General features: G+C 35.0%; 3 protein-coding genes and 1 non-coding gene across 5 annotated transcripts; 1 reads left to right on the plus strand and 3 right to left on the minus strand.

Annotated features, from left to right (window-relative positions):
* Positions 1–598: 598 nt before the first annotated feature.
* TRNAF-GAA (transfer RNA phenylalanine (anticodon GAA)) lies at positions 599–670 on the minus strand. Its single transcript has one exon. It is a non-coding gene; the product is annotated as a tRNA-Phe (tRNA).
* Positions 671–3,213: 2,543 nt separating this feature from the next.
* LOC129295076 (uncharacterized) lies at positions 3,214–6,913 on the plus strand. 2 transcript variants are annotated; one of them, XM_054933559.1, is made up of 6 exons: positions 3,214–3,427; positions 4,134–4,198; positions 4,315–4,344; positions 4,447–5,278; positions 5,549–5,827; positions 6,689–6,913. In XM_054933559.1, the coding sequence occupies exons 1-6, from the start codon at positions 3,368–3,370 to the stop codon at positions 6,749–6,751; spliced, it is 1,329 nt and encodes a 442-aa protein (XP_054789534.1). In that variant the 5' UTR covers positions 3,214–3,367; the 3' UTR covers positions 6,752–6,913. The 2 variants fall into 2 exon arrangements, with proteins under 2 accessions (XP_054789534.1, XP_054789533.1); XM_054933558.1 differs by having other exon boundaries at positions 5,549–5,823.
* Positions 6,914–8,608: 1,695 nt separating this feature from the next.
* LOC129295073 (double-strand break repair protein MRE11-like) lies at positions 8,609–17,642 on the minus strand. The gene is made up of 21 exons (XM_054933555.1): positions 17,277–17,642; positions 16,830–16,987; positions 16,280–16,370; positions 15,676–15,795; positions 15,481–15,549; positions 15,300–15,391; positions 14,997–15,099; positions 14,813–14,920; positions 14,633–14,695; positions 14,440–14,511; positions 13,998–14,075; positions 13,602–13,664; positions 13,448–13,508; positions 12,398–12,480; positions 11,651–11,764; positions 11,353–11,430; positions 11,062–11,133; positions 10,716–10,948; positions 10,235–10,322; positions 9,862–10,053; positions 8,609–8,943 (listed from the first exon to the last, which is right to left on the minus strand). Exons 1-21 carry the CDS (start codon positions 17,412–17,414, stop codon positions 8,911–8,913), a joined length of 2,109 nt encoding a protein of 702 aa, XP_054789530.1. The 5' UTR covers positions 17,415–17,642; the 3' UTR covers positions 8,609–8,910.
* Positions 17,643–18,892: 1,250 nt separating this feature from the next.
* On the minus strand, positions 18,893–19,741 carry LOC129295077 (uncharacterized). The gene is made up of 3 exons (XM_054933560.1): positions 19,641–19,741; positions 19,403–19,528; positions 18,893–19,331 (listed from the first exon to the last, which is right to left on the minus strand). Exons 1-3 carry the CDS (start codon positions 19,739–19,741, stop codon positions 18,893–18,895), a joined length of 666 nt encoding a protein of 221 aa, XP_054789535.1.
* Between the last annotated feature and the right edge of the window lie 2,740 nt (positions 19,742–22,481).

Here is a 22,481-nt window from a genome sequence, read left to right on the forward strand (position 1 = left end):
AATCTCCAGGGAATTCCCCAGTCAAGTATGAAGGGTTGAGCTGAAAGGGGACCCCAAGTATTTCACTCGGTCCGCCGTCCATACCACAACTCATTTCCCTGCTTACAAACCACAAACCAGAACCTCAAATACTGATATATATTGCGTCATTTTCTGTAAGACCTGATGAAATTATATTACCATGGTGTATTTGCCATTTCCGAGAGGGACAACATCTCTGAGAGAGTTGGAGATGGATGATCTGGTTTGACCAGAAAAGGGGAAGTTTAAGAACAGTGCTAGAGCTTGCTGAGGCTGCCATGAACGTGGATGCCATGACGTGCAAGCTTTCTCTTCTGGAAGGCACCAAAGTTGAGACCTTGATGGCTGAAGCGGAAGATATTATAAGAATGGGTCGTGAAGAGAATCGGAGAGATTTGTGGTGAAGAAGAGGGGAGGGAGGGAGTTGTGGTGGGGACGGCGTTGTCTAGTGCGACCAATGAGAAGGCTTGCAAGGATTTGAAGTATCTCTAGCTCCTATCTTTTTATCCCATTTATCTCTGCAAAAATGCTAATGTGGGCCTTGGGCCGCCGAAAAACGAAAGAAAAGTATTGGAATTGCGGTGAGCGTGGATCGAACACGCGACCTTCAGATCTTCCGTCTGACGCTCTCCAACTGAGCTATCCCCGCAATTGCTTGTATACTAATAGTGTCCTAAGAAAAGGCTTCGACAATTTTCCCTAGCACTTCTAATTCTAAATTTTCAATGACACTGTAATTTATGCCATTTAGAAGATATGCGAATCATTGTTGCGCCCTATATTAATTTTCCTATTCTTCTCTCTCTTTTTGAATGAGAAGGATACACAAAATATATTATATATATATATATATATAAACTATTAAACAATTCTTCATCAACCATCATATTTTTTTTAAAGCTGAAAAAATAAGCCCAGCTCACTAACAGACCCGTTTAAGCTCATGTAATTAGAGAGTTGAGCTTGCAGTTAGGACCCTTAGGGGTAAATGGTTTCAAACAGGCTAGTTCATTTAAGCCCCAATCTCCTGTGTAATATATATTTTTTCATCATGTACCTGTCTTATGTGGACTTTACCTAGTTGAACAAAGGCAAAACTTCCAAACTGTATATGTATTATGTAAGTTGGAGCCCATATTTTCTGAAGAAGGGAAGGGAAAAAAAGTTAACCTTAATTATTCATTTCAGTCACGTGATTTTTTTAGTCTTCTCCTTCACGACTTCACCCTTCAGATAATCAAATTTAAACTTAGCTCATAGTCATTGAGACACTGATTGTCTCACCCCACTTGCCCACTCTAGTCTCTAGATCTATCTTCAACGACGACCAATGCTGCATCAATCACTTCCTCATTGACGCTCAATTCAATGACCAACGCTCACTAGTCATTCCCCACCTTCACTTTGCTAGCTATGAGTCTCTGACATCGGTGTTGTTTGAAGCTATTGAGTCTACAAGTCTCCAAGTTTCATTCATTAGAGTTTTCATTCATCAAGTCTACAAGTCTCTAAGTTCATGAAGCCCTCTCCTTCGACCAATCCAACTAAGTCTGCGATGTGCTCATACATATCAGATATTAATTTCCTTCAACTGAGTCTCCAAGCTCACTTGTACTCTTCAAAGATCGATCAAATTTGATTGAGTCTGCAAGGTGCTTTGTATTCTTAACCTTCATTCATCTATTATTGCTTATAGGCTTGAGCTTTTTCTCTTAACATTTTGCATTTTGCTTGAGTGTTTGGTTTTGCTTGATTTGTGAGTAATTTGTTCTTATGACTTTGATGCACTGATGTAGTAAGCAGACAACATTAATATTTAAGTATTTATGTGTATTGATTTAAAGATTTTCATGTCCGTGGTTCTTGGTGGTGGATACTAGATAGATTCAGTTGATCCTTGCTTCATTGCTTGCTATCATTTTGATTGGGATTGTATTTCTAACATCTAGTTCATTTATATGTTGTTTTAATTTATTTGCTTATTGGTTCTTGTAATTTGAGCTTATTGTGTTTATTTATTTGCTTATTGTTACTTAGTCTATGTGATTTGACATTGGAGTAAGGTTTGATATTACAATGGAATAAATGAACTATTTTCAATTAAAAAAAAAAGTAAAGGGTTTGAAGTTCGTAGGGTCTTAAACTTGTTATGTTAGGGCGGCTTTAGATATGAGCCATTTAAAGAACACTCGAGTTTATTTAAACGAACACTAAGTCGGAGCCCTTTTTTAACTCTACTTCTTATAAGAGTGACAATTTTTATAAAAAATATCTATATTGATGTGAGAGCATTTGCAAACATCAATCCTTTTTCACGGCTAAATTAAAAAATACATCCCTGTTCTACTCTTTCGTTTCTATTTTTTTTACTTTGTAAATAAATATTTTTAGATCTATGATTCCATTTGAACTTGATAGATATTTATTTTAGATATTATTACTAAATTTAATATTTTTGTTAAGAATTCTAACATGATAAAGTTGATATTGTTTATTTAATGGTTTAAGAGTTACAAATGGATCGTGGATTCAATCGATTCAAACCTTGTTGATCACCTTAAAAGATTTTTTTGGGTCAATCTCAAAGTAAATAATAATAGAAGGGTAGACTTTAAAAAAAAAAAATCAGCAAAATGTATTTTTGTCATACTACACGCAAACTTAGTTTTATTTTAACTTTCGCGTATTGGAAAGTAATTCGAAAACGTATTTTTTTTTTTTTGGGCCAAGATTTCAGAATGTTTTGATACTTTGAAAAACAGTGCCTTCAAATGGCCTTTAATCAATCTTTCCCTTACAAAGATAATAGTTTATAAACAGATACAAGTAATGGTATATTAAATAATAAAAAATATAAGTACCTCATCAAGCCAAAGTCATGTAAAATGATTACTTATAATTAAAGGAAAAACAAAAAATGACCTGAAAAAGTGGTGAAGAAAAATATATCTATGATTAGTATCTACAATTTCAATGTTCTGTCTTAACCCAACTCCAACGGTAAGCTGTCTCCGTTTCATTTTCCAGTAATAGCATTTCCACTTCGAATTAATTTAAATATAAAAACGCATTCAATCTTAACCATCCAAAAACGATACAGATCACAATATCCCCACATCCAACGGCTGATAAACTTTTCCACAAATTCCCTCCGCACCACAATGCTCAAGTGTCGTTTTGTTTCCTCGACAGTCGACACTGCGCCATGCTCCCTTCCGCAGAAGAGCAGGGAGTAAACCAAGTATAGTTTAGAGGATGTTGAGACTGTCTCTTGAGCTCTCACTGAAGCATTAAAATTTCTGAATCGGCAAGAAGATTCGAACCAGTTTCGAAGAATCGTTAGGTCATGGAAACTTCAAAGAAAGAAATAGTAATCAAGAGGGCGGATGATCACTGGGCTTTCCTGGTAATCCCTTGATCATTATAGTTTTTCTCAAGGATTTGGTTTACTTGTTTAATCCCTTGATTCGCCTGGATCTTTTTAGGATTAGTAGACATCTGAGATTTTGTCTTCGTTGATTGCCATTTTGTTATGCTACCATCTTGATATCATCTCTGTTCTTTACCTAACAGAAAATCGTTACGCCTTCATAATTTTAGTTCTCTTCTGACATGTTTAGTTTGGAACGATATCGCCATAGTTTGTATTTTGTTGTTTTTTTTTTGGTTAATTGGAAGAGCTGATGAATTTGTTTGCTGTGCAATTTGATCATCATTTCGAGGTATCAATTTGGTTTTGCATTTATTGATTGAAACGCTAAATGGTTGGATTCTCCTCTTGTTGCCTAATTGTCTGTCCCTTGTTTTTCTGCTGCTAGCGCTAGGGAAATGCGTGAAAGGAAAAGCAAGTTGAAAATTGAATTTGGTTTCATCTTCTGTGGACCCTAGAAGATTCAGCTTGTTACGTCTTTTAGTTTCGTTCATTTTCCGGCAGATATGAAGTTATGTTGGATGCATGAGACTTATACAACATCCTTTAACCAAACCGTCTTCTATTAGCATTTCTACTTATTATTCGCACCGTATCGTCATATTCTTGTCTGATATTCCTGAATAGCTATTCTGTCTCACAATTCATGGCTCATTGTTGCTTTTTGGTGCTTGACATACAGGAACATATTGAGGCCCCAATGTGGGCGGATCTGACTTTAGAAGCAAAGTCTGGGGGTGAAGACATGTGAGTTTTCTACTTGTATAGATATAATAAGGAAGTGTTGCTTTTATTTACTAAGGTTGTCAAATTTCATTCATTCGATGCTAACCTGTTTTTATTTATGTTTTATTATATTGTAGAAATGATGACTGGTTCAGCGAAAGCCACCTGTAAATTTCCTTCTTCTTCCCCTTTTTTTCCACGTTTAGCATGGCACGCATTAGTTTATGAAACGTTGTTTGACTACAATATTGGTATCTGCTCATTTTCAGGTTCCACCAGTGGTCTTCACATCAGTTAAAATCTAAATTTTCTAAATCTGGTGAGGAGATAGTGGCATCAGAACTTGACTCACAAGGACCACCTTCGCCAGAGCATCCATCTTCAGTCTCGAGATCAAGAGGAAAACACTATGGGAGCATGAAGTGGGGGATTAATCTGGATGTTTTGTTTGACAAGCAGCTTCCAGCTATGGGTTTTAGCAGGAGATGCTTCCAGAAAGTCTCTGGCTTTGGTCCGGAAGTGAAATCCAAAGCCTATGAGATCAAGTCAAAAGGAACGTCAAGTGCAAAATTGGGATTGGTTTCTGAATGCAATGCAAGTAGGAAAACCTTATCGAATTGTACCAAGTCCATGGCTACTCGTAGGAGCCTAGTGAATAGGCCAGGTTCCATGGAAAATAAGACCGGTGGGAGTAATTCAAGAAGTACAGTTACATCTGAGTATACTCAGCGACAGGAGAACTTGACGGAGGTATCTAGTAAACCATATGGTCAGAAAAGCCAACTTTCTTTCAGGAATAGTACTAGCGTTAGGAAAAGCTGTGCTGTGGAAAAAGCATCAAGAGTGGATATTAATGGTGATAGCAAGAAATCAAGGGCACGTAAATCATCTCATGGAAAGTCTAGTGTTGGCTCATGTTCAAACACTGTTCCAGATGGGAAAGAGGTGGCCTTTCTGAATCCTGAATCTAGGAGCAGATACAAGCTTCCCAACATATCCAGGAAATCTACTGTTCATATTGAGGAACCGAAACTGCTTGACAGATTGGGAACTGCAGTTGAATTTGCGAAGCCAAGTTGCCATAAAGCTACAAAATCATTGGTGAGAACTGAAAAGCTGCACTGCCCTTCGCCATCCATATTTTAATGTTATTTCAAAGCAATTCTTTGCCTGAGCCGCTATAGCTGGCTCTTTGGTAGGTCAATTCTGATGCCTTCTTTTTGCAGCACAAACTACCAATAGCATGACCTAAATCTGCTTCATCAGGATTCTTTTCTTCTGTTTTCTTTGAAAGTTTTTTGGTGAATCAGTGACAATTTCTTTCCTAATAATCTTCAAATTAAGCTAGAATTTAGACGTATCTTTTTGCAGTTCCACCGTCAGATTGTACGTTCAAGGGCTCGATTAGCTGCCAATAAACAAAATTCTTCTGCTAGTGCTACAATGGAGCAAGTGGAAAATGGCAAGCTTAATGGTTTAGCTGGCGAGAGAAATGAGAACACCGCAAGTTCTGCAAGTTATGTAGCAGTACATCGAAAAAGCAGTACAAGAGATGTGCCTGCTGGGGGGCCGCCCACAGACCAGAGAATCACAGAACGCAACATTCTGCAGAAGAGTACCAGAGCAGGATTAGCTGCTTTGCAAATGCAGGTTTTAAGTTCTCTATTCTTTTGCTTTAATAAAATCATCCAATATCAAACTTTTGTGATCTAACAAGGTGTATAATATTTAATTCATAATGAACTTCAAAGAAATTATATTGAAGGTTCATGCGATCTTGAAAGGTAATGTAGTGTAAGTAAACCCTTGATGAACTAGTAGTTGAAAGATCCTAAATGCCCATCTTACAATTGCAATGCTTTCTTCTTTTAACTAATAGGAAGATTCAGGCGATGTCGAAAGGTTAGTGACATATAGCTTAACTTTCCTCGTCTTGTAGGATATTAGTAGAATGTATTGATTTTTTATTCCCTACATTGTTCCCCATTCAATGGGTACTAGAATTTTGTTTTTGGAGTTTGGATATGCTGTTTAGCGTGATGCTGAGCTCTATGGGCGTAACGGCATAACGGTGTAGTATAACTGCTACGTAGATCTTATTTTAATTTTTCATAATTTTTAGTTTGCCCCTCTATTTGTTTCTCCTCCAACTTAAGCTAAGTTCAAGTGTGAAAGGCATAGGTCATCTATTAAATTGTCTCTTGCATATCAGTTTTTTCATTTGGATGCAGTGTTATCCTTTATCATTTCGTTAGAGATATTATTGTCTGAGTCCGGGCTCAAGAATAAAGTGAAATACGTTTGATTTTCTTGTTGCCTTTTCGTCAAGGAATTCCCATACAATTTCTCTATGCTATAGTTCTTTGATGGAAAATTTTGTGACAATATTTTGCCGGCAGAATTGGCGCATTCTGATTTATTTTTTCTTTTGGGGGGGGGGGAGTTTTTAAGTTGGTCTTTCCCATTTTTGTCACCGTATGTTTTTAAAGTCTTATCCAAATGTTGTTTCAGGGAAAGGCTGCGCATGATGCTAAAAATGCTACCCATCTGTCCAGAAGGATCTACTTTAGATAAGGTTAGAGCTACATACTATGACCCTGCGTATGGTGCAATATGAGTACGTCTCCACAATTCTTTTTTTTTTTTTTGGTCGCTCCACCGTATTGAACGTGCACGTTTGTAAATGGACACTTTTCTTGGGTTGCTTTTCAAGCCCATTTTACAAACCCTTCACAATGCGCGGTCGCTCATATTAGCCATTAAGAGCACACATGTTCTTGGGAAAATGACAAAAAAAAAGTTCCAACCAATTTCAAAGTACCAAATTTCAGAGATTTTTAAGTTTAACTTTTAATTTTATAATTTTATTGTGATAAATTTATAATTTATTTTTAAAATTTTAACATGGTTGAAAATTATTTTTCAATTAAAATTTGAAACACAAATTACAAATTTATTATAATAAAGTTGTAAAATTGAGAATTAAATTTACAATTCGGTTGAGAATCAATTTGAATTAATTGGTCCTTAGAACATATCTTTCTCCCTATATTCTTCAAAGGGTATCAAGTATCATAGTTGGAAGAAGGATAAGTATACTTTTGAAAAAGAAAGGGAGGGAGGGGAATAAATTATAAATATAAGAATCTTACTAAAGTTCGGAATATCTCGCATGTAAGTTCACAAGAACTTGTGGACCTGGTTGTGAAAGTTGGGTGGAATGAAACTATTGAATGAAGATAGTCAGGCCAGAGCTCATGATAGAAGTACTCTGAATCAAAAATATATTATACTAGTATATAGATTTTGGTCTATTTTAATTTTAAATGCAAGTGTGATTAATTTTTTATAATTTTAAAAGTGTTCAATTTTGTCTCTATCTATCCCATTTAAATTAATATTTCATATAAAACTAAAATAACAAATAGTTATTCCTTTATTTATTGTTTATTTTAATTATTTATAAATAATGAATTTATCTTTTTATTAAATATAAAGATATTAAGAAAATTTGAGGGTGCATATGATATATTCATAAAATCTGGTATAAGTTGCACATAATCTAAGAAACTAAAATAACTTGGGGTTAATTGGGAAATTAACTCTAGAATTATAAGTTCATAGATGTTAGAAATTTTAAACTCATTTACAGTGCAATATTCTTTTCCAACAATGTTACCCTTATTATTAACAAAAAAAATTTTAAATTGTTAATTGACTAAAAAATTAAAAAAAGCATTTTAAAAATTTAAAAAGATAAAAATAAAAAAATTATAGACGAGATCCTGAAAAGTTTAAAAAAAAAAGAAAATTTTATTGATCTTTTGTTGTAACTTTGAAGTTTTTTAAATAATTTTTAATTAATTAACAGTTGAAATTAATATCTATTAATAGTAGGATAATTATATAATGAAAAGGAAAATTAAAGCAAAAATAAATTTAAAATCTCACTTCTAGATCTCTAGTTTAGGACTAATTTGTCATGTAACTTGATAATTTATCTAACAAAAACCTCGTATGAATCAAGAGTTGTTTCAAAACAATTATTGTGAAATTGATGCAAATTCAAAAAAAAAAATCCTCTAAAAATGATATAAGGATGAAATTGTCAACTTCTAAACCAAAAACAAATTGAAACTTTAATGAAGTTACCAAAAAAAAACAATAAAACATTTGAACATGAGAAAAAAAAAATCATGCATTCAAATTCTAACAATATAAATGTTCCTAGAGCAAGAACCACTAATAAATGGGAAAATTGCAATTAAGAATCATTAGAACAAATTTATATTAATTAAAGACAAGTTGTTGTTAAAACTTAAACAGAAAATAAGCCTGAATAAATTATTATTAATTTAAAATGAGTTGTTAAATTAAGAATAAATACTTATTGATAAAAGACTAACTTGAATCAACAAGCATCCATTTGAATTTTGACAATAAATAATCTTTAATTGATATAAATTTACTCCAACAATTTTAGTGGTTATTGATTGATATTTTTTCCTAATAAATCTCATGAAGAGGGGAGAGAATATTCAGGGAACCCTCGAGTGCCACGGTTCATGAATCCAACCGTGCTGAACCCTTGCACCCCTTGATGTCACATCACATTATTTTCCAAACCAGGATAAACATTTTCAAAAATTTTTTACAAGGTAATTTATCGATAATTATAATTAACACTGTGACTACAAAGCCAGCATGACCTTTGGGAAATAGTCACCTGATTTTCACCTTCTTAAAGCTCCGTAGTTTTTTGTTACCTGCAAGAACAAAAGCTGTCATCTCCACGGTAAAAAGATGAAACTGTGAGTTCTCAAGAAAGCATCATATTTTAATGTAACCCAAAAAAAAAAACAAAGAAAGAAGAATGGAAAAAAAAAAAAAAAAGTTAGTATCATGCTCTTAACACGAACGACGATAGATCAAAGCCAAGGGCCAACGGAATCTTTTCCCATTAACAGTCACAGTAACTGCATTTTTCTTTTTTAATCAAAAACTGCATTTAACTCTGTTTAACAGATCGCTCTGACATACAGTTGACTTTTTGAATGAAATCTTTTTGCAGTAAAAAAACTGCGTCTAAATCTTGCTAGAATTACACTTGGTATTAACATTTTCTGCAAAATAAGATGGCATTTTCTGCAAAATAAGATGGCATGAAATGAGACTGTACTGTAAGCTAAACCAAATTAAATAAGAATGAAAAATCATTCCAAGAGACGGCTCTTCCACCAAAATTAAACTTCCCTGTTCCCAAACAATAAGCAGGTATCCCCACAGTAGAAGTGCAGTACATTGCATGGATAACAGCAGAAATTATTTTACGCTCAATATTTTCAATTTTGACATGGACAGCGATAATAATATCGAGATATTTTTATCCAAAAAAAAAAAATCAAGATATTGAGAGACTTGTCAGTTGGCATAAAAATCGTGATCCTTGCCTTTCAAACACTAATTCCACTTGATCCAACCTACAAATACCGTCGGTAGCATACAAGAGTAGTTATAAAGTCAATGAGTCAGAAACCACATTGGAGCAACACCCGTGAAGGGAAATGGTGAAACAAAGGAAAGCAAGAAAGTGAAACAAAAATTTTGAAAAGGATGGTATGATGGCAATATAAAATTGACAGGAAAGAAATCAAGAAACTATATTAAAAAAAGAAAATACGAACCCGAGGTAAGTTACTTAATTTCTTCCTGACATTGTCTTCATCGTCGTCGTCGTCGTCATCATCATTGTTCATGAACATTTTATGGATTGATGAGTTATCTGATTTTCTTCCTCTTTTAGAAGCTCGATTAGACCCTCTAGCTCGTCCTTTTGAAGCAGCTCTTTTCCTTCCTGGGATCTCTCCTTCATTTTCCTTCACAATAAAATATAAAGTACATATTAACCATATTATGTTTCAAAGACGAACCATCGCATAAGGCTCACAAAATTGTCAGATCACAAGTATTGGACTGGCACATAAGGAATCAAAGAGACTTTGAAATTTAGAATTGAGGGGAGTAATTCAATGAAAAAGAAGTGGAGTTGGCCCCTACCGAACTGTCATCAATCTCTTCTACTTCATGTTTTCCAGCATCTTCACTAGAAGCAGAATCATTCTCAGCAACACTCTTTGATGCCAACCTGCATTAACAACAAAGCCTCAGGTACCGCAAAAGCAAATGGTTGACGAGAACAGACGCCTGATCATCCTAAAATACTAGAATATAGATATCCAGGAAGACTTCATGCCCAATCATGTATCTATCCGGTGCTATCAATTTTTTGTCATGCTTGAGTATCATATATGCAATCCAAGTAGCCAACCCTGCCTAGTGGGGTAGGGCTTGTTCTTCTTCTTGTTGTTGTCGAGTATCATATACGCCCTTACAAACTGGTAGATATACATGCCACAACAGGGACACATGAAAACCCCTAAGACTTGTATTGATCGATATCCATGTCTCCTTTGAATTTACTCTGTTGCAAAGAATCAAAAAGACTTCAAAAAAATTATCCATCAATAATAAAAAAAACCTCTGAGACGGGCGAAACCCTAATGATGCATCAAGAGTCGTTTGCTTCATGGTGCTGGAGCCCCTGCCCCTGCCCCTGCCCCTGGCTCTCCCTCTTGAAGGAGTTTGAGATGGTCCAGAGGACCCTTTACGACCTCTAGTGCTTGGCTTTGAGCCAGATATCTGCATGGTATCTTCCTCATCGCTAAAAGAAATTGCATTTCCCAAACCAGCAGCACTTCTGCTTTGGAATTCCTATATAAAGTTAAAACGAGAAGCTAAGAATACAAGTGATGGCAAACATTGGCACCTAAAAACATTATCATCACGACTGAAATACTGGGTCCCATATCCAATGTTGAGATTACCTCCAATGGTTGAGCACTATCAGTAAACTGTGTAGGATCCTTGCCACGGATAGATCTCTCCTTGACACGTTCCTGAAGCAAAAAATGAGGAAGAGCATTAATAAAGTCAGTCACAAGAACTATGTTACATATGTCAATGTACTGAAACCATGGTGAGAAGCCACAGTAGCTGTAAAGGCTACTCCACAAAACCAAAGTGAACTACTGTCCAGTGTCCACAAAACCATATTGGATTTAGAGACAACTTAATCCTTAAATTGAAAAGAAAAAGAAAACAATGAATCTTCCAACCTCCATGCACTCTCCAACTTTAACAATCAAATCTTCCTCTTCAAACTTCACGGTATCAAAATCCTTAGCAATTTTGTTCTGTATAAGTAAAAGAGTAAGTCATCAATGTCTCTGACAAGGAGAAGAGAAAGGACAAGAGACATATATGCAATACACAATGTGTGCAGGAACACTAATAATAAGAAGCAGATTCCTTGTCGCCAAGCCCAAAATAATATAATACATAATGGGAGGATGTTCCAAGGTTGAATGGCACAGACCAGACACATGGAAGATAAATGTAATACAGAATGCTCACTCGTGTTTCATCAAGATTGTATTTCACACAAGAATAGAATGCCATTTTCTCATCCTTGTCCACAAAATCGTGTAATGCAATACCCAAATCATTCACTGGAAGTATCTCCGTTTTCTGCAAAAGTATTAGGCAGATTTGTCAAAAATAAATAAATTGATCTGGCACCATATATATATATATGTATACGTATACGTATGTATGTAGAGAAACCTGTTAAAATAGAACTCCTAAAGGGATGTCAAGGAATTGTATCATACATTATAGATCAGGGGAAGGTTGCAGGGGAGCTGCCATAGTTCAAATGTGTGCAAGAGTCGCCATTACATTTGTCTTTTCTATCCTATCCAAAATTTTACAATCCATTTTCACTATCTTCGATGCAAACTCCAGCAAACCCTGATACCAGAAACGTTATTTGCTGTATCTCTATTCCCTACAACTAGCAAAGCCCGGATGAATATGGAGAGAGGTAGAACTCTTGTGCTAACAATGTCTTTTTATCTCTATTCTCTACAACCAGCAAAGCCCTGATACATATGGAGAGCTAGAACTCTTTTGTGTTAACAATGTCTTTTCTTCTTTCGATTATTTAAGGAGAATACATTAATCCCTTTAGTCTCTCCCTTCTAAAATTTTCCCTACTTTGGGTTGGGGGGGCAGGACAGGACAAAAACCGAATATAAACAATGTTTAGACCAAGATTCTAGAAAGTTAAGACATATTGCAATATAAGGCCTCAATAAATACCAGATTATTTTCAGTAACCAGTGCTTCAATAGTTTGCTGATTTAGTTCTTCTGGACGGAGTCTTTCTGAATCATCAATTTTACCTGCATTTCACAGAACCAAACAAAAATCTTTCAAGGTTAAACTATGTCCATCAACATTTGGAAAAAAAATTAATAGCAAATGGAAAGTTCACCTTATTCCCCCGTTTTTTCAGCCTCAAACAAAATTATAATCACTTGCTTAAGCATGTCACTTGATTGACTTGTACTTTGTTTTGTTATTTTCCAAAGAGATTATGGAGACTAAAATGGTATGGGATGTCTAAGCCCCACATTAAGCAGCATGATATGTTCTATGCAGCACTTAAGTGGGCTATTTCTCCCAAATCAACACCTATATTTTGGAGAGGACTCCCCACCCCACTTGAGTGCCCATTGGATAATTATTAATCCAAACAAAACTACCAATTCCTTAATTAGTCCAATGTTGATTCCACTCAGAACAAAAACAGTAGAGAAGGGTGGCTCACAACACATCAAACAATGTTTCAAAGTACACAACACAACTTGAGCTTCCACTGTTCCACGGGTTAAAAAAAAAATCTTAGGAGGAAGGTCTTTCTTTTTTTCTTTCTTTTGTGTTTCTGCCGTCTCCATTACTGTTGTCTCAGTCCCATTTACCATTACAATGAAATAAGGGGTAAGAGAAACCAATATCAGAACAAATAATAAGTTCAGAAAAATGATAAATTATGAATAGAGAGTGACGAGGGGATTCAGAGCTAAACACTTGAGAGGTTAATTCAATTACTGTGCGGAAAAGAAAGTACAGTGGGTTGATAAACCAGAAAAAAGTTGTGAAAAAGAAAGCGTATGCATGCATAATACTATATCAAACTATTAAGCATAATGAAAGATAACATCAACATTTCCAAAAAGAAAATATTTTTTAGGTGTATTATCAATGCGCAATCAAGTACCATACGTGGAACTTGTTGGATTAATAATTAATCCAAAATTACTTTTGATCATATGAATAAAAAAGGTACACAAAGGCAATCAAAATTACCTTCGCCTTTTGCCCTTTTTGTAGACTTTGAGAATATGAGAATGTCTTGGGGATTCGCAACCTAACATATTGAAGACCAATGACCATTATAAAAAAAATCTCTAGCAAAAATTAGCAGTAATTCACTATCAGGAAGAGAGATAAACAAAAGGACCTTTCCCACATATTTCTGCCCAAATCTTTGAGGATTTATAGTCATAAATCCCGAGTAGTCTACCTGATAAATAATATTGTCGATGTCAAGATTGTTAGATAAAAACATAATAGTATCAGAGGCAGCAGATGCCCATTATAGCCAATAGACTATGGCTTGAATAAAAATCTGTGCAGCTAAATGTCTTACAAAGGATTTGTGAAATTGAATTCACAAGAGAAAACCAAGTTGCATTGACTTTCCCTGGATTTATCAATAAATGATTGAAGATAACTAGCTTTCTAAGAGTGTAATGTAAAAACCAGTGAGATCATCGCAGTCAATTAGGAAGAAATGCCCTTGAGTGTTGAACATAAAAAGTGAACTTAAAAGTTTTGTTCCATACATAATAATTACCTTGATACGTATTAGTGGAAGCTTAAGTTCTGCTCTATTCACAGCCTTTTTACTTGATTTTTCCAGCAGCTTTCCGACCTGAATCGCTGTACTATTATTTCTATATGCTAGCTAGAGCATTACAACGAGAAAGGGGAAATTCCAAGTGAAGTTGCTTTAAGCAAAAGTTGAATAAAATACACAGGGTAAAAAAAAAAACAAAAAAAAAAAAAATTGCCTTGGTCCAGGCCACATTTTGTAGCAGAATAACAAATTATAATGCAATGGAATGACCAAAATTTATCTCAAAATAGCCTTTTTGTGGAACCAGAGAAGAAAACATTTATTTACAAGAAACTTGACTTACCTTTTCAAGAAAAGACTTCATGAGTAACCAAAATACATTAGGAGAAAATTTAATTAAGAAACTAACATTACCATCAATATTAGGAGACATACATACCACTTTGTCCAAATGTTCAAGAACTGAATTTTGATCATTGGGATCAATATCAGGTTCATCCTTCAATATAATCTGCACCATGAAGATTTCAATCACACAATTTCAAGTTCTCTTAATTGAGTGTGTTTCAAACAGAAGGAGAAATGTCTGTCCCAATCACAGAAGAATAAAATAATATTGGTTATCATCTTGCCTCAGTATACTCAAAAGGCCTCACAGACATGAGAGGTATTTTAGTTGGACGATACTGATTGCCCTGTCAACAATCATCAATTTAAGCCCTTGAAATTGAAAAAGAAGAAGAAGAAGAAGAATATAAAGCATGGTAGCTGCTCTTATGAAGCCATTTTCTAGATTCCCATTCATGGACAACCTTTATTTCCAGAAGAAGTACATGTTTTGGTTTTGATTCTCCATCAATCAGTGATGTGGCAACAGAAGAACCTGGTTGCGATATGTGAAATCCCATTCCGGGAACTTCCTAAAGAAAAATCCACATTAAGTTAAACAGCGCAATACATACAATACTTATATGGGCTGACCTTTAATCAATGCACCTGTGGATCGACCAAACATTCATGTTCATGCCCCCACACAATGAAGTCCAGGAAACGGGGCAGGAGGTGCTCATTTATTGCATTTTTTGGATTTGCTTTCACCCTGCATATACCATGTTAGAAAATTGGATCAGTCTCCAAGTAGATTAAAATCTATAACTCGGATGCTCTAAACCATGCACATGAACAAAGTTTCAAGGACAGTACGCAGATGCAGATCTCATGCAGATCAGCATCTCATCTTGAACCACACTATTTGATGGAATCTCTAGAAAAAGCACAAACTCACAGGTAGGTACAAACCTGTTCTGGTGAAGTACCAAAATGTTAAACCAATCAGACACCTGACATCCTTCCTGAGATTCAGGCCGCATCCATTGTACAGCATGTGGTGTCTGAAGGAAAAATAATATACCACGTCCATAAGTGAGCACAATTAAATCCATAGATGAACTGCTTGAAAGAAGATTTTGTCTGAGCATACTTGAAACATCCTATTGAGCCTTTCATCCCTAATGTTCCCCAGGCCATACAAAGCTACAGCTGTTGAACCCTGCAATTTGTGGAGATACATCTCAGAAGTGATTAACACATTGGAAGGTCCTAGTTTTTCCATCTTCTAAAGAATGGAAAATTTGTACTCGAACCCATTCTGGTGTTACCAATGTTCAAAACAAACCTTCTTGATAAGAATAGGGTAGACATTAATCTGTCCAACACCAGAACCACCGAGAACTGCTTTTCCAAAATAGTTGACAAGATTACATGCTGAGAGAATATCAACTGCAGAAAGGTTGTCCTGTCACAATCATTTAGTGAGGCGTACATATTTATTGTAGCTAAGACGACCTCTAGATGCACTATAGCATATACTTATTAATTGAAAGGAATAGATTTCAAACAAGATTTCCTAACCCATGCAACATATTTAAAGAAACATCATAGTGAAAGGAGTGCTTTAATGCATCCAGTTCTAAAACAACCATTTCCAACAACTGTGGAGGACTTTTTAATGCATGTTTACTTGCTTCCAGCCTACTTAATTCGTCAGATTCAAATGCAATATTGAACTCCTGGCTCAAGGATACCAGATTTAAAAAATAATGAATGAAGCTGGTAATTGATAAGGTTTATCGGGAAGAAAGAAGAATAGCAGCCTGCCCAGGTCTTGTATCTTGTATACATAAGAAACAGAAGAACTTTAAGCAAAACAACAGTTGCCTTGGCAACCATAGTAAGTAAATATCCAAAAATTATGTATAATTTTATGACAATACTCATACCACGCCTGCTGGATCATCATGATTTCCATGAATGCTGAAAATTGGCAAGCCCACATTGAAGTGAGGGTCTTCATAATTCACATGACCAAATCTGTTAAAACAAGAAAAGGGGAAAAGACACAAGTTGTACACATTGAACCAGGTGAAGCGAAGCTTTTTGGTATTTTACAATAGCAAGGAGAGCGCTCACGTATAACGTGAATAGAAATGAATATGTGATCATATATGAACTGCTCTGTGAGCATGAAATCTAATATATCCAGAGTATTCATTAGCAAAAGCAAGGTAAACCGAAAATTATATAACAAAGCAGGATCAGTCTAAGCAGAAAAGGGATTAAAGAGCAGAGAAAATGCTAGAAGATAGCCCATATATAATTATCTACTAAAATAAACTTCAATTGAAAAGGATTAAACAGGTTGCTGCAGAAGTAATCAGCATGGCCAGCAGAGAGTTTAGTCTGACTAAGCAATTGAAAATAACATAAATTGGTTGAAAATACCTGCCGAAATTAGTTGCCAATTAGTTGCTAATTACATAAATTTCTTACACATTCTGAAAATTAACCGTTTGATCACTGACAACTTCAAACTGCACTGGCCGATCATTAAGACAATGTCGACGTAGAATCTCAATAGCCTTAACCAATGTTGATCTCGATGGCTTATTCTCGTGGAAAAGATCGCCACCAAGTAACAAAAAATCAACCTGACACCGTATACAAATACATTCCATCAAATAATCTCCATGAGCCGACATAAAATCCCATGCACAACAAGCATATTTTGAAACAAAAACAATATGCCAAGTACTAAGGAGAGGAGCAATTTCCATTAACTGGCTTTTGAGCCGTGAGGATTTTTGCTCACTCCAAAAAAACTAGAAGCAACTCAAAAGAATATCAACGAACCTAATGTGTCAGCAGAATAACATAGGCAAGAAGGTAAACAAATAAGAAGTATAGAGAAAAACGAAGAAGTCAAAAGGAGGGAAACACCTGCTTCTGCTTAGCTATTGAGCAAATTTCATCAAATGCTTGGAATGAGTCATGACGTCGTATTTCGTCCTTCTCCATGTAGCCAAGGTGGCAGTCCGTAGCTACAAGTATGCGAAGGGTGTCGCTAGCGTCGCCCATGTATAATTCTTTCTCGCAATGCTACGACAAGTGCCGTTACGCAACAAATGAAAAACAGAGTAGCAAACGAAGAAGGTGGTGGTGATTGAGTTGAAGAAGGAGAAGAAGAAAGCTGAAACGGAGAATATGCCGTGACCGCGAGCGAGGAAATTTGGGCGCGGCGGTCGTCGGAGAAGAAGAGAACCCCAGTGCCAGCAGCGCACCACACTTGACACAAAACGACGTCGCTCAGCAAAAGGAGAAAAAGGTGGGATATTCGGAAATGCGGGAGTTCCCCGATTTATTATTATTAATAATTAATAATTAATTAATCTATCGTCGATTTGCGAGCGGTGAAATCACTGAAATGGTGGTGAAAATTGACTAGAAGTTAAAATATTATTATAAGTTTATAACCTTCCACCCCAACCGAAAAAAAAAAAAATTTATGACCATTTAACATTATTAGTTATTATTTTAAATTTAAAAAATTTAAAACATTTTAACATTAGTTATCATTTTAAATAAGTATTTAAATTTAAAATATTTCAAAATATTCTCTTAAATTTTAATTCGATATCACTTAACCGTTATAATTTTTTTTTTGCATTTGTATAAATCAGGACCGTCTTGTAAATAAGATTATTTATTTATTGCAATTTTATGCTTGGGGAACTAAGATTTGGGTATTTTGAAAGAAAAAAAATTGACAACTACTTTTTTTGAGTAGGTACTAAAATGTCCAAGATATCTCGATGTCAATCTTCCTTTATATGCTATTGACATGACATGCGATCCACTAACGTTAATTTGTGTATTGTAGTAGTAATTTATGATTTAGCATTTACACTTTTAGAAGAAATTAGTGTAGGGTTACTTCTTAGGTTAATTTAAATTTTATAGTCAAAACATCGTTTTAAAGCAATTTACATACTAACAGCATTCCGCCACGTGTATTTTTAAGGTTCTAAATGAACTGGGTCACGCTCTACAATTGTACATGCTTTTCAAAATGCTCTGTAGTGGGATGATGGATGAGAGAATGAATAGAGAAAAATAAATCCGACTTGTATTAATTTGAATGCACAGTACAATATTTATAATATCAGCAAATGAGTTGACACGTGTACAATAACCACTATAATTAACTGACGAACAAGCTTAACTAAAAATATTTTAACAGACTCCAATACTCTTAAACAAACCGGAACCCAGGTATTGAAAAACACTCACAGATGCTCAGAGGTCATTTCCAAGAGCCAATCCTAAAAATCCCAGAAAACTTTATAACAAACATCCCCCCAATAAATCATGCTCAAATTTAATTCTTCTTCACGATGATTGGGAATCCTCTCAATGCATTATTTCCATACGTATGGTACAAACTGAATCTTAAGTTTTAATAAGGGAAACTAACAACATGCTCAAGCAACAACGTTGTTATTTCTATATCAAAAACGAGGAACGTGTAAAATACGTCACTGTTCAGCAACGGCGGCCTATGCAACAGTCGGTAAGGATCCATCTTCAGGGGTTGCGAACCCAGTCCATGTCTTGATTTGTAGGATCAGTTCTTTGAGCTCTGTATGACAGCAATACCCAAACAACACAAAAATACAGAGCCATAGGAACACGCAGATCCACAGAACGAGCCTTGAAATCACGCTCAGAGCTAAAATAGAAGCTATACTCTCAAGGAGCAGCATGAGGAGGAGTGGGGCTGGGTTTCTCTTATGCATTTGAGACAACGTTGCCGATAACGTTGTCAGAGACGAAACTGATTTGATGAGAACCATGGCCTTCATAACAGAGTCGTTTGCTGAGGAGGAGGCCTTTCCTGTATCTGTGATCTTCAAGGTGAAGAGTATGCTAAGCAACCAAGTGAACAAGCTGTAACATATGTTCATAGCTTCTTTTTGGGTATCATCCTCAATGCTCCTAGATCACATCAATGATCAGCTGAATTATCCTCAAGAAGAAGAAGAAGAATTGAGAAACAGAGTATGTACCCTATTATTGCAGCGAAGACTTTTCCAGCATCTTTGATCTTCATTATGACGGTGGAAAGAAACGAAATTATCTGACTATAAGAATTCTTTGCTGTTTCTTTGAGGGACGTCATTATATTCTCGAGCCTAATTTGCGTCAAATATGAACAGACGAATGAAATGTTAATAATGGCTTCGTGCTAATCAAGGAAGGGGCAAAACAGAGCAAGATAACAGGTCTGAAAAACAGAGTACTGACCAAATTGAAGCTGAAGGTGCAGAAGTGGAATCCATTGAAGCACCTTCTCCTATACTCATTGGTGGAGCAGAAATGCGGAATATTTCATCTCCTGTTATCATGTAGTCGATTGGGCAAGCGGAACGTTTACTGTATTTATAGACCTACTTCGCCCTTTTTTTTTCCTGGTGAAGAGAGTCAAATATTTTTTTAATATTTAAAAATATACTATAATAAAAAAATTATTTTGTTAGTTAAACTAATCTTTTCTGAGATTTTTTAACACGTGTAAAGTATAAAATTGAGCCGGAAAAGCAAAATTACAAATATATTAGCAAGTAGCAACCAAAATTTTCCCACCCTCAAAAGGTGGTAAAATTGTAATAGCAATATTTATACGATAAGTTTTATATTATCCGCGTATGTATTTGTTTTTCTAAATATATTATCAAAAGTAAAAAAAATTATAAATAAATAATAATAATTTAATCAGTCAAAGAATCTAAAAATTTCGCAGCCATGCTAAGAAATTCAATATATTTTTTAAAAATATTTATCAAATTGCCATATCTCATCCCGCGGGGTTCCGGTCTCCTGTTTCGATGTGCCCACCATTGACGTATAAAACGTTTAAAACTATTACCACAAAATGCAGAAACGTTTTAAACTTGGATTTTTTTTTTTTGGGGGGGTTTGTAAATAAATAAAAAATGATCACTTGACTGGCGAATGGTTACCATGCCTGTCGTGCTGTCATTATCAATTGAACATTCTATGAAATATGTCATTTTTATTTTGTTTCAATTTCATTATAATTACAATTGCAATTGCATTGATTTTTTTAATGTAACACTTTTCTTTTGCTAAGGTAAAACAAAATGTTAACGTATTATAGTAATCAGCTCTACATTGGGGGAAAATAAAATTTGGATTTTTATAAAAAAAATTGTTTTTGATTGCATTAGTATTAGATGGCTAGATTTAAGTCGCCGAAGCAGATATATTACATCAAGTGTTCATAGTAATCTAAAGTGAAATGAAAAAACATAATAAAATTAGTAGCAGGGTTTGATCCAGCCGGGCTTAATTAGTATATTTAATTATTCTGTTTGGCCGTGAATTTTCTTAGCGAGTAAGTATAAAAGCAGGGTGAGAATGTGCATTTAGTCAAAGTGTACACACGGTGGCAAAATAGTGCTGCTTGGAGATTAAAACCCCGAAGTATATAATACGTCCTTCGATTTAGCCTGCCACTTGGAAGGAAGGAAAAGAACATGAGGGTGATAAAGGGTATGGCCTGAGCAAAATTTGGAGAGATAAAAAAAGTTTCACGGATGGATATATATATATATATATATATATTTACGGGAGAAAATACTCTGAATAGTTTTTTTTTTTGGGGTAGAACTCAAAAGGAAAAAAATTAATCTTATATATTTCAAGTGCTTGTTTCAATTATATAAAGATAAGTATATAAGTCTTGTCCAACTCAAAACGGTATTTTTTTATGAACAAATAAAAGAGGTGCAAGGCCCAGAACAATTTAAGTCGATTGGCAAAGACGTGAGAAAATCCTGTAGAAGTATAAAATATTAATCGCAAAATAATTATATAGTGTGGAACTTGTGCAAGACCATAAATTGTAAATCCCCAAAAAAAAAAAAGTTGCAAAACAATTTAGGTTGTTATACTTTAAGTAATCTCTTAAGCCTTGTTTGGTATACAGGACTATCAAAGAGGGATTGAGAGTATGAGATTAAGATTGAGATTAATTAGTATCACCTCTTTTATGTTTGGTATGAAGTAATAGAAAATTTAATCCCAGTCTTAGTCTCATTTATGTGGGATTATTTAATATCACCACCCCTGTGGTATTAAAAAAATCAATCTTGAGATTGATTATTTTGTGACCAAATTGCCCTCCCTATCCATCCTCTTGTCTTTCTCCCTTGACATTTCACCTTGTGACTATTCTCTCTCCCCAAGACTGCCCCACTTTGCCAATGTCGTTGTCCTTGAAGCAACATCCTTCCCTTCCCCTCCATCTTCCTCCCACTGGTTTTCTTAGAGTTCAAGTTGGCTCCCTTCTCTCTCCATCTTCCTCTCACTGGTTTGAGTTTGCAAATCTTACAGATCACAATAAGATTAACCACAGGCTATAATTGTAGTGTCTCTATGGTTTAGACCATTAATGACGGCTAGATCTAGTTTGAGTTTGAGATGTGCCGCTGTGTTTTGTCACCTTAAGAGTCTCATCTTCTCGTCGATGTCGAAAGAATGAAAATCTCTTTCCCCTTCCCTCTTTGCTTTCAAATCACCAACTACAAAACAAAAAAACTTGCCTCACTAGTCTTAGTAGCTTCAAAGGAATTGGTAGTATGTCTTGAATAGGAAAGCATTCAAATGAGAGAGAAAGAGAGAGAGCTAGTAGAGAAAAGGTGATCAGTGGTGGGGGAAGGGAGGGCTATCGCGATAAGAAGATGGGTCTTAGGGCAATTTTTTTAATACTTATAAGGGATATTATAGTTTTTTCACAATTTATGTTTAATTATAAAATAAAATAAATGAAAGTATTCCCTAAAATTACCATATCATACCAAATATAATTTTAAAACCCTAAGCCCTCTCCCCCTCCCGCTCCCAATTCTAGTCTTAATCTCAATCCTTTTAAATTCAAAACTGTGTACTAAACAAGGACTTAGTTTTTAAAACCAAGTCTGTTGGTTTTAATAATCAACCTTTTATAATTTAATTTTTTTATAATATGTAGCTGATTTGCAACTAATTTGTTAAGATTTTTAATCAAGCTTCGAAAATTTACAACTAATCTTTTGCAATTTATAATGATCAATCTTTTTGCAA

The sequence above is a fragment of the Prosopis cineraria genome, unplaced genomic scaffold, assembly GCF_029017545.1.
Source record: "Prosopis cineraria cultivar Desert tree isolate PC_DT_omini unplaced genomic scaffold, ASM2901754v1 PC45, whole genome shotgun sequence".
NCBI lineage: Eukaryota > Viridiplantae > Streptophyta > Magnoliopsida > Fabales > Fabaceae > Prosopis > Prosopis cineraria.